Genomic DNA, 12,001 nt, shown 5'->3' with positions numbered 1-12,001 from the left:
CGCTACAAAATTCACACACTGAAGCATTCAAATGTCCCTGAGGCGCATCTGTGTGTGTATTTGTGCTTCTTCCCTGTGTGTTTCACCCACCCAGCAGCCTGCAGGGCAGCAGTCACCATCCAGGCGCGATGGACGCCACCTTCTGTGCCTCTGTCGAGTTGTATGTTGTCTGCGTTGTTCCGGGGTTGCAGAGCTGCGGGTATCTGTCAGTGTAACTCTCTCCTCCTTCCGCTAGCGTGGGTGGGGGGAACAGGTGGGTTCTAAAGGGGTACCTGGGCGCCCAGGCCAGTGCTACCAGAGAGCAGTGTGGGGCCTTTGGAAAGAGTGTTGATTCCAAAACACATTTTCCATGGAGGCTGGAGGCTGGGCTCTGGTAAAGCACACAGGGAGCGCTCTCAGCCTCGCCGTAAAGATCTCCTCTTTGCAAGACTCACGTAGCACTGTGGCCCACAGGCTGGTGTCTATCTGGAGGGTAGTTCTGTTGCAACATTCTGGGAAAAGTCCAGCTTATGCATGTGTTTGGTGTCTACCTTGTTTCTGCCGACAGTCTGCAGAGGGCCCTGCATGAATATGGAATAAAATAAAACAAAATAAAGTGTTTGTAGCAAAGAAAAAAAGACTCCAGAGAAGGCTTTCATTTCTGTGGAGGGTTGTCATTCCCCCCAAAACAATGAAAGGGGCTCAAAGGAGCCTCCCTTCCCTCTCAAGGTTTGTTTCTCTTTATGACACAAGAAGCTTCAAAGAGGCTGGAAAGGATTTCACCTTGTGTCAGAAGGAGACCTGGGCCAGCGGCTGAGCCCAGGGTGGCCAGGCCTGTCCCTTTCCTTCAGGGTCCAGGGAAGCTGGGAGGCTGCCCAAGGTCTGGAAGGAGGCGGAGATTTTTGTCTAAATCCTGTGGCATCTCCCTAACTTCTCGTCAAGCCCCCTGGTAGGGGCTGGTTGTTTGCAGCCAGGGCTGGGCTCAGAGGAGAGGGTCAAGCCAGTGACTCGGGGTGTTCTGGGGGGCTCACATGGCCAGTGCAGCCTGGGTGGTGCTGGCCGTGCGAGAGGAGTCGGGGTGAGGGTGCCCTCTAAAATGGCAACAGGAAATCCAGATTGCAGGGAGAGGCTGAGGAGGAGGGGCTGAGGGAGAAAACCCATAGAGTGGGGCACACAGCGGACCTGGGCCCACCTCAGGCCCCGCCTCGGTTTGAGGGTTTGAGAGGCAGGTCTTTGGGTTGCTAATGCTGAGCCCACCCTTTCCAGACTCCTTTAAGGCCCAGCTCCCAGGGGCCATAGAGGAGGTCAGCAGATCAAAGGACAGCACTAATGACTTGATGCCTTTGGCCCCCATGGCTCTGAAGGGGCTGGGGTTGGTGTGGGGACCTGAGCAGATGCCCCCAGCTCCGGTGGGCCTAGGCCCTCTCTGCAGATCCTCCTTCCCTCTAAGCTCCAGGAAGGAGGTTGGAGCATCTCCCAGCAGTTCCTGCTCTGACCGTCCCGGCTTCCATTCCAGCCTAACTAAGCTACTTCCTGTGCCAGGGGCAAGTCCCATCTCAAACTCGTGCTTAGGTCCCTCTGGCCAGTTACACGGCATCTTCATGCCTGTTTCCTGAAGAAAGCCTTGACAGTTTACATTGAAACGGAACTGCGTGAGTCCCCGAAGACCACACGGCTTCAGCAGGACAGGACTAATGCGCCTGGGCCCCTCTGCAGCCAAGTCCTCTCTGTTGGCCCTGGGCTTCAGTTTTGGAAACGCAAGATCTGCCCCCTCCTTCAGCCACCCAGTGCCCTTCCAGGCACCTGCTCCATTTCATATGGGAAAAAAGCAACATCTAAATGATAAATAAATGCATGATATCTGCCTCACATCTTGTGAATATGTGAATGTACAGGTTTTTTCCCCAGTCCTCACGGGTTCCCCATTGTGTGTGTAAGTCCAGATGTAAATAGACACAGAGTACAACGGCGTTTTCTTTTGCAATGGTTTGTAGAAATCACCATCTCCTTCCCAAGTAGTGGAATGAAGGGCAGCTGCAGGCACTCTTCAGTTCCTTAACAGGAGGCCTGCAGAAAGCAGGCACCTGCGCTGGGCAGGGAGGAGCTGTGGTGGGAGCCAGCTGATTAGGGTGCATCAAGCCCTCTCTGCGTGTCTTGAGGAAACCAAGAGTTCTAGGGAGAACTCTCCAGGGCTGAGTTCTGCCCCTGGGGCCGCTGGAGAGAAAACTCACCTGGAGACTCAGGTTTGGTAGCACTACTAGGATCAGACCTTTGATCTCTCTTTGTGGCCCTTCCCAAGACCCAAGCCCAGCTCCAGACTGCCCCAAAGCCAGCTGGGCTGGATCAATACAGATACCGGGAACAGGAAGAGACCCAGCAGGCTCCGCCTCACACATTGTAAACCACACAAAGATCCACACTTCCCAGATAGCTCCCTCTCTCCCCCACACCTGCCTCTCTCCATGCAACTTAACAGAGAACCTCCATTTTATATTAATGTATTCTTAAACATAAGCAGAACATCTGATCATTTTAAGGCCCTGTAGCTCCTTAGAGTCCATTTGGTCCAACCCCTGCTTCTGTAGACAAAGAAACAAATCCATCAAGGAGCTTCAGACTCCTGAAACGGCACCTCAGCTAGAGAGGCGGTCCGGATGGGATGCAGGGCTGCTATGCTAGGCCTCCTCGGACAGCCTTGCACAGCCCCACAGGTGGTACAGACACCTGAAAGACCTGCACACATGTTGTCCTGTCTGTGTTTCCAGGGAGGTATCCTCAGCAGGTCTCAGGCAGAACAGAAACATGAGACAGGGTGTGAAGGGGTTTTGGACCATGGTTATTGCAGAACAAAAAGGGGTGAAATTAATTCCTCTAGGAGTAAAAAAAAAAAAAAAAAAAGCCAGAAAACATCCACCGTGTTTTGTTGACGGAGATGGCTGATGTCAAGAGTCTATAGACTACACACCCCATCACCAACTAAAATCACCCTGGCAGTGTGGGTTTTTGGTTGGAGAGAGGAACAGCATCTTCTCCAAGGTCCATCGTGGGAGATTTCTTCTGCAGCCACTCCCTTCCCCCAGCTTCCTAAATCATTGACCTCAGGACCAAGCAATCTGCCCCCAGCAGATGGGGGTGATGGGAAGAGAAAGGCAAGTCAGGCTTGGCACCAAACCCCTGGAGGAGGAGGAGGCCAAGGCTGTGTTCTCTACCCTGGGGAGGCAGAGTCACAGCCAGGGCTTCCTGCCTGGGACAGGTGGCTAAGAATCTCTGGTCTCCTTTACAATCCTTCCCTCCCGAAAAAGGAACAGATGGGATGGGGACTCAGGGCTAGGTGTACCTGAGAGCTTTGAGGGCAGCAGGGTGGGAACAGTGTGGCCTCTGCAATCAGACCTGGTCCCACTCCCAGCTCTAAGGCCGAACTGTCTGCTGGGAACAAGGATCCCAAACTCTCTGAACTTGTAGTCTAGAAAATGGAGATGATAGGCCGGGCGCAGTCGCTCATGCCTGTAATCCCACCGCTTTGGGAGGCCGAAGTGGGTGGATCACCTGAGGTCAGGAGTTCGAGACCAACCTGACCAACATGGTGAAACTCCATCTCTACTAAAAATACAAAAATTAGCCTGTCCTGGTGGCACATGCCTGTAATATCAGCTACTGGGGTGGCTGAGGCAGAAGAATCGCTTGAATCCGGGAGATGGAGGTTGCAGTGAGCCATGATCGTGCCATTGCACTCCAGCCTGGGCAACAAGAACAAAACTCCATCTCAAAAAAAAAAAAAAAAAAAGTTGGGGGGTGCCTGGCGTGGTGGCTCACTCCTGTAATCCCAGCACTTTGGGAGGCCGAGGTGGGCGGATCACGAGGTCAGGCTATCAAGACCATCCTGGCTAACACGGTGAAACTCCGTCTCTACTAAAAATAAAAAATAAAAAAGAAAGAAAGAAAAGAAAAGAAAGTGGAGATGATAAAAATCTTCCTTCTCGTGTCATAGTGAAGATTAAGGATGAGAATTGTAGAAAGCTCATAGCACATAGTAGGTGTTCAAGAAATGCAAGCGTTTCCCTCTCTCCAGTTAGAGGCAGAAATGCATTTTTGTCACCACAAAGACATCTAAAGGCACGACAAACTCCATGTGAATGCTTGCGATTTCTTTTGACCAGTGGTCGGCTCTGCAAAGCCAGATCACATTTACTCCAAGTTGCTGTCACTCATCCATTGCCATCCTCCTAACCTTCCAACCAGTCCTGTGCATCTGGGAACTACCCTGTGTTATAATGAAAACGATACCACTCGTGCCAACAAAATCACTGTCATCAACTCTCGCCTAGGTAAAAAGCCTTTTGAGGAGAAGTGGCAAGGTCTCTATATTTGCCTTTTTAAAAATCCCTGTTGTAGCAACCTGGCCTGCTAATTTTGAAGTTTACCTGGCACTGAGTTTCTCTTTGGCTCTCTCCCCTCTCCACAGCCCCTTCCGGTCCTTTATTCGCCTCTCACCTGCATAGGAAGCCCTGGAACCTGGAACTCCCTCCCGGTTCTCACGCTTGCTGGGGAAGATAACTGGGTCTAATGGCGCTATTGACAAAGCCTGGTGTTGATGCCGCTTGACTTCCCGACCCCTGTGTTGATTCTTTCAGCTTCAAAAACGCCCTTGGAAGTGGTTTCACTGTAAATATTTGAAGTGTGCGTGTGGGGGAGGGGGTGAGAACTGGATGCTCACTCGGTGCCTCGCTCACTCACGGGAAGCCCTTTCCTGTCCACTTCCCAGGAGGCCCTGGCAGCACGAGAGAGAGAGCCTTTCCCCGCTCCTGCCCGGGGACTGGCCGGGGGTCGCAGCGGCAGGGCTTTCGAAGGATGCCGGGCCCTACGGGTTTTTCAGGGCCGAGATGTGTGGGCGTCGACTCCCGCAAGCCCACGGGCATCCCTCGGCAGCGAGGAAGATCTTTGTCACCGAGGACCCGCTCCACTGAGCAGGCACGTGGGCGACGTCTGCAAGCCGGCTGGGGTTCTACAGGCCAGAGCGCCCAGATCTACCGTCTCCGGCTTGACTAGGGCAGGGGCTCCCAGAGAGGATTCGTGGAGGCCAAACTCACACTCACATGCGCGTTTACACCCCCACGCCCCCGCACACACACCTGAAAATGCGGGGCCTTCCCAGAGCAGATAAGGTTCGACCTGCAGAGCTTTGACCACGGGGACAAAACCCTCCCCTGCTGCGCCCTGGAGACCCGGGAGCAGGGAGGGCTTGGGAAACACCACAGTCTTCAGTGCGCTGCCGTCGCCTCGCAGAGCGGCCAGGTCTGCGCGCAGCGTGGGCGCTCAGAAGCATGAAACCACCGCGCTCCGCAAGGCAGACGTGGACCCACTCCAGCGCAGACAAGGAGGCCGGAGAGGACGCGCGCAGCTGGCTCCAGGGACCAACCAAGTCCGGAGGGGGCCAGGTAGTCTTGGGAGCGGGTCTTGGGCCGCCGCGGGGCTCTCCAGGGGCCCGGGGGTTGCCAGTGCCCGCCGTCCGGCTCCGCACCCAGCGGAGGGCGGGCAGAGGCCCCAGGTTGAGCCTCGGAGTATCCACTCCCCGGCGGTGTCCCCGCCCGCCAGCGCCGCGCAACAGCCCGGGCTGCTTAGGACCTCGCGGCGCGGGGGCGGGGCGGCGGGCGGCCGGGACGCTGACAGGTGCGCCCCTCGGCCAATGGAGGAGCCCGCGGCCCTCCCCGGGCCCCTGCTGCGCGCGCCAATCGGAAGCCGCGCTGAGCTTCAAGTGCGCGGAGGGGCGCGGGTCCCCACCACGGCGCCAGCGGCCTCGGCGCGGTCGCCTGAGGGCTGGAGCACAGAGAACCGGGCTCCCCGGCCCGGACGCGGGGAAGCACTCGCGTGGGAGTTTGTGCGAGCGCGGCCTGGGGCGGGGCCCGCACGGAGGAGGCGCCGGGACCATGGTCACCCTCGGCTGAGTTTCCGGCGGCGACTTTGATTATTGGCAAATAACCACCATAACAATACCGAGCCCCCGGGCTTGCACCACACGCACTGACTCCGCGAGCCCGCACACGGCCGCGTCGCCCGCCACCGGGCCCTGAGCGCCAGCCCCAAACGAGCCGATGGAAAAATCCAAAAATTTCCGTATCGACGCCCTGCTGGCGGTGGACCCCCCGCGAGCCGCCTCTGCGCAGAGCGCGCCGCTGGCCTTGGTCACGTCGCTCGCCGCCGCCGCATCTGGCACCGGAGGTGGCGGCGGCGGCGGGGCGAACGGCGGGACTAGCGGCAGTTGCAGCCCCGCGTCCTCGGAGACGCCGGCTGCGCCCGCCGACCGCCTGCGCGCCGAGAGCCCGTCGCCGCCGCGCCTGCTGGCCGCGCACTGCGCGCTGCTGCCCAAGCCGGGCTTCCTGGGCGCGGGCGGCGGCGGCGGCAGCACGGGCGGCGGGCACGGGGGGCCCCACCACCACGCGCATCCGGGCGCAGCGGCCGCTGCCGCCGCCGCCGCCGCCGCCGCAGCCGCCGCCGGGGGCCTGGCGCTGGGGCTGCACCCGGGGGGTGCGCAGGGCGGCGCGGGCCTCCCGGCGCAGGCGGCGCTCTACGGCCACCCGGTCTACGGCTACTCCGCGGCGGCGGCGGCGGCTGCGCTGGCGGGCCAGCACCCGGCGCTCTCCTACTCGTACCCGCAGGTGCAAGGCGCGCACCCAGCGCACCCCGCCGACCCCATCAAGCTGGGCGCCGGCACCTTCCAGCTGGACCAGTGGCTGCGCGCGTCCACCGCGGGCATGATCCTGCCTAAGATGCCCGATTTTAACTGTGAGTACCCGGCGGCCCCCGTGGATGCGCGTGGCGGGAGGGCCTCGCGCATCCTCCACCCGGCACCGCCTGCCCCTCTCTGCGCTTGGCTCCCAGCGAGCGGGGGAAGAGCTGCAAAGCCGCTTCGGCTCTGCCTCGGGCCTGCGAGAACTCGCCCGGACCCCCCAGGCGTGAGACGGGCAGCGAATTATTAAAACGGCCATGCGCAGGCCTTGCGTTCTCTTTCTCTCTTAACGGGAAGGGCCAGTTGGAGGTGTGAGACTGAGATCTAATGATTAACCTGAAGGCTGCAGGAGAAGGAAGTCGCCGGGGGAAGGCTAGCCGAGAGCGCCCTGAATTAGGCAGGCCCGGGAATGGGGGTCAGGGCTTATCACCTGGGAAAGGAACTTGGGCCGGGTCCCCCATTCGGGCATTAGACCCGCGGCCCCTCCAGGGAGAGGGAGTGCTTCAGGAGCAGCAAACAAGAGAAATGGGCTTTGGAGGCCCGGGGAGGCAAGGCCAGGGCCCAGGGAACCCCCGGCTCTTCCCAGGGCGCTGCCCTCCTCTGGAAGGGCGTTGGATCCGGGTGCGATGGCCGAGGCAGGTGGCCTGGCTTGAACCAGCTATGTGGGGACCCTAAACAGTAGGTGCCTGGCCTGGAATCCTGGGCGCCCAACAAGGTAACGAATGTCCCTCCAAGGTGGGGCCGAGGGAGCTCCTGTTCCCCCCAGCCCAGAGCCACTGGGCTTCGGGCAGCCTCCTCTCCATCCGGGCGGGACACCTCGCCACAGGCCTGGGCCTCTCAGGCTTTCCTGGCACACGCGGACTCTCCAGGCTGGGGCTCCGGGGCTCTGGCTCTGCCCGCTCGCCCCATCGGGGTCAGCTACTTTTGAGTCGGGCCGAGCAGATGTATATGGCTCAACGCTTTCAGCCGCCGAACACCCAAACAAAGAGACCCCATTGTTTCTGTCTGAGTGGATTTGTTTAGACTGGGGAGATGCAGGCAGAGCAGGGGAAAAGCAAAAAAGAAAACAGAAATAAACACTCCAGAATTCGGATTCCTTTGCTGGAAGCTGTGGTTGTGACTAAACAGAGAAAACCTAGGACCCCAGAGGCTGGAGAAGTCACAAGGGGGTGAGAAAAATCCCTGCAGAACGCTGTTTGCCCACAGCCGCCCCAGGCTTTCCTAGCTCAGCTCCAAGAAGGCCCCAGTGGCCACCCATCCCTCACCTGGGAGAGTCAGCCCTACTGATTCCGGCTGGAGGAGGGAAAGCTGTCCCTCACCCCAGACACGTCTGCGTCTGCGAATCCCCTGCCAGCCTGGGCTTAAACCCAGGGTGCCCTCCTGGGCCTGGCTGCCGACCCAGGGCCCAGCCCTTCTGATAGAAAGCCACCAATATGACCTGCATTTCCCAGAGCCAAGGACGCTAAGTCGCCCACGGAGGGGGCTGGCCAGCCCCAGGGCCTGTGGTCCTAGGCCTCCTGGGGCCGCTTTCTGGAGCTTCGTGGAGCCCAAGGTCACTCAGAAAATTTATGAAAGTGAGACACCTTGCCTATTTCTGATTCCAAATGTTGACCTAGAGTTGGCCAAATTTTAAACACAGCCAGCTTTAAGTTCAGAAGAGGAACCTGCAGCTGGCAATCCAAAAGGGCAGGCATAACCGCGCCAAAGACGGCAGAATGTGTTCTGAGAAGTCCTCCTCGCTGGTCACGGGGAAAACCTGTTTGGTTTCTTTAATTGGTTGTCTCTGCCCGTTGGATGGCATTTCCCAAATGGTCCCTCCAGAGCCAGTGTTTTAATTAAAGTTCTAATGTATTGTCAAGTTGGGAATTCGGGGCCTTGTTTGACTAAAGCAGGGGGCGTGGACCATCCTCTAAAGCAAATTGCCCATCCCGGGGGACCTGACCTCATCCAGGCCTGGGGCTGGCCTCCTTTCTTTCCTTTGCTTTCTTTCTTTTATTGTCCAACACTTGTCAGGCTCCTGGGAAATCAAGGGAAGTCTCGTTTTGAGGTCATAAAATTCTCTGTGATGTAACCGTGCGAAATTATGTAAATAAAGCCGGGCAGGCCTCCTCGAACACACAGAGAACCGGATCCTGCCTGCACCTCTGCCTGTAATTTGCGTGATGAGAATTGTCCTGAAAAGGCTTCTAGTCTCCCCAGGCCTTGCCCCTGCCGCCCGCACCCTGAGGAGGGGGCATGCCAAGAAAAACATTTGAAAGGTGGGAGGGTCCCTGATGAATACACAGACTTGGACCCTGGGTTTGGTCCTGTTGCACCCGTCCTCTCTCCCTTCCTTTCCTCCCTCCCTCCCTTTCTTCCTTCCTTCCTTCCTTCCTTCCTTCCTTCCTTCCTTCCTTCCTTCCTTCCTTCCTCCCTCTTTCCCTCTCTCCCTCCCTCCCTCTTTCCCTCTCTCCCTTCCTTCCTTCCTCTTCTTTTTCTCCTCCTCCTCCTTTTCTGTTTTAAGGAGGCAGTGCAGGGAGACCTGGAACAGCAGGACCAGCTCTTCCCAGACCTGTTTGGATCCGAGCCTGAATCTCTAGGAAGGCGCAGTGAGAAGAGGGGGAGAGATTTGGTTCTCACCACTCACTGCTCCTTTATTTTATTATTTTATTATTTTTTATTTATTGAGAGATGGGGTCTTGCTGTGTCACCCAGGGTACAGTGCGGGGGTGCAGTCTAGCTCACTGCAGCCTTGAACTCCTGGGCTTCCCGGAACCTCCCTTCGTGGCCCCCGACTGGCCTCACTTCTCCTCTTGCCTCTGGGTCAATCCACTGCTACCAAAGCCGGCTCCTGTGGAGAGGAAGCCTCCTGCGATGGGCCCTGTTTAACAGGGACACTCAGACGTCTCCCAGCCAAAAAAAAAATTGGTCTCATTAACTCCAAACTACCCATTTCCACTTGGTGGTCCTGAGTCCGCATTCCTTGGGGAGTGGGCACTGAAAAGTGAGGGAACAGCCCCGCCCTCTGCAGGGCCAGGCCTTGGCACTGGGCCCTTGAGGGTAGTGGTACCAGTAGCAACGGGAGGGGCTGGGGCGAGGACCGGAGCCGGCTGTGGGCCTCACTGCCCTTTGGTCCCCAGCCCAGGCGCAGTCGAACCTCCTGGGGAAGTGCCGCCGGCCGCGCACCGCCTTCACCAGCCAGCAGCTGCTGGAGCTGGAGCACCAGTTCAAGCTCAACAAGTACCTGTCGCGGCCCAAGCGCTTCGAGGTGGCCACCTCGCTCATGCTCACCGAGACCCAGGTGCGCGCCCTCCCCGCCCCCGACGCATCCCGGCCTCCCAGGGGACACTGTTACCTTTGCACTTGTGACCCACGGGCAGTCTGAGGCATCTGGCGCTGCGCCTCGACGGTTCAGAAGGCAGGCGCACGGGTTCCTCTAAGGAGCCCAGAGCGCTGATTCAGTAGCTTCGGGTGGGGCCCAAGAATCAGCACTTAACCACCCCTCCTTTCATTCTGAAGGAGGTGATCCCCAGGCCGCATTCGGGAAATTTTGTTCCAGAAAGAGAGGAGGGAACATCCTGAGATTTACCGCGACGTAGCCAGCTGCCCTGACCCTTCCTCGGCAGACGGAGGGCGCGGGTAGAAAAGTCCCCGGCCTGGGTCGTTGGGGACATAGTCCTAGCTCCCACGGAGCTCCAACCCAGCTCTGGGGTTTGCTGCTGAGTGGGGGGTTGGGGGGAGGAGGAAGCTACGAGCCCCCTCCCCATTCCGCTTCTAAGTCGTCTCACCCTGAGGCCATTCCAGGGACGACCCGCTGGGGCCCAGGCGCGCGCGGCGGGGACAGGAAGCCCTGGGGTGGCGGTGGCCGGTTTCTCACGCCCGCTTGTGCCCGCAGGTGAAGATTTGGTTCCAGAACCGGCGGATGAAGTGGAAACGCAGCAAAAAGGCCAAAGAGCAGGCGGCGCAGGAAGCGGAGAAACAGAAGGGCGGCGGCGGGGGCGCGGGGAAGGGCGGCGCGGAGGAGCCGGGCGCAGAGGAGCTGCTGGGGCCGCCCGCGCCCGGGGACAAGGGCAGCGGACGCCGCCTGCGGGACTTGAGGGACAGTGACCCCGAGGAGGACGAGGACGAGGACGACGAGGACCATTTCCCCTACAGCAACGGCGCCAGCGTCCACGCCGCCTCCTCCGACTGCTCCTCGGAGGACGACTCGCCGCCCCCGCGGCCCGGCCACCAGTCCGCGCCCCAGTAGGGGCCCCGCGGCCCAGCAGGTGCGGTGCGCACGGAGCGCCCCGGCCGGCGGCTTCTCCCGGAGGCCCCGGCGCCCGCACCCATCCGGCCCGGCCCGGCCCCGAGAGCAGGCTCGGCCGCCGCCCCATGGACCCCTCGCCCAGGCCGGGGCTGGAGGGATTCGGCCGCGGCCTCCGGTCCTGGGCGCTTACCTTTTAAGCAAGGGCGCCTCACCTGCTCTTCAACAAACAGCGAGAGGGAGACCCAGGGGGCTGAAACTTGAACTCTGGTTCTTTTAAAATTAATTTTGGTTGGTGTTGGGGGAGGCGCGAGTGCCTGTGAGAAGAACCGACCCACTCTCCGCAAGGGGAAGCCTCCCGTCTCCCCCTTTCCCCGCGTCCGAGAAGGCGGAAACCCACAGTGTTACCTGACTTCTGAAACTTGAAACCGCCTCTGGAGCCGCCATTCTGCAGAGTATTTGGAAAAAGAAAAAAGGGTTTATGCATACGTCCCTGGGGTCGGGGGATTATGTCACGAGCGTTCAAACTGCTGGAAATCTCAAAACTGTACTGTCTTTATTTTTGTATATTGTATTTATATATAAAAAGAAACGTCTACGTATGCATGCTAAATTATTATTTAGCTTCTCCCATCGCCCAAGATGGAATGTAAAATAAATTGGTTTTGTACTGGATCAGCGTGCACGCGTTTTGGGGGGTTATGCCCGCGGCATTACCATTTGCTTGTAGGAATGTTGGGGAGGGTGTCTACTCGGCGGTTGGCAGCTGAGGGTGAAAATCGGAGTCTCAAGTGGGTGTCAGCACCACCTCCGCGCCTGCTGCTGGGGAGTCGCAGTGTGAAGTGTTGGCAAAAATACCTATGGCCAGGTGTCAGCGCATGCCCGGCTGCCTGGTGCACACCTGTCCTGGGACACGTGCCCTTCGGAAGCAGAGCTGTGGACTCTATTTATTTTCCTATTTCCTTGCTAGCTCTTGCTTCGTTGGCGCTCCAGAAGTGGAAATACGCTATTTGGACATTTCAGAAAATAAGCTTCAAACGACTAGGCGTTAGTAGCATGTAGGGTCCCTGCGA

The 12,001-nt window shown here is 58.7% G+C and overlaps 1 protein-coding gene across 1 annotated transcript; it reads left to right on the top strand.

Annotated features, from left to right (window-relative positions):
- Window positions 1-5,755: 5,755 nt before the first annotated feature.
- MNX1 (motor neuron and pancreas homeobox 1) lies at window positions 5,756-11,603 on the top strand. Its single transcript, XM_032753598.2, has 3 exons — window positions 5,756-6,759; window positions 9,823-9,983; window positions 10,578-11,603. Exons 1-3 carry the CDS (start codon window positions 6,069-6,071, stop codon window positions 10,929-10,931), a joined length of 1,206 nt encoding a protein of 401 aa, XP_032609489.1. The 5' UTR covers window positions 5,756-6,068; the 3' UTR covers window positions 10,932-11,603.
- Window positions 11,604-12,001: the final 398 nt, after the last annotated feature.

This window comes from Hylobates moloch, unplaced genomic scaffold (assembly GCF_009828535.3).
Source record: "Hylobates moloch isolate HMO894 unplaced genomic scaffold, HMol_V3 SCAFFOLD_1, whole genome shotgun sequence".
NCBI classification, from domain to species: domain Eukaryota; kingdom Metazoa; phylum Chordata; class Mammalia; order Primates; family Hylobatidae; genus Hylobates; species Hylobates moloch.
This window is presented reverse-complemented; position numbering and strand designations above follow the sequence as displayed.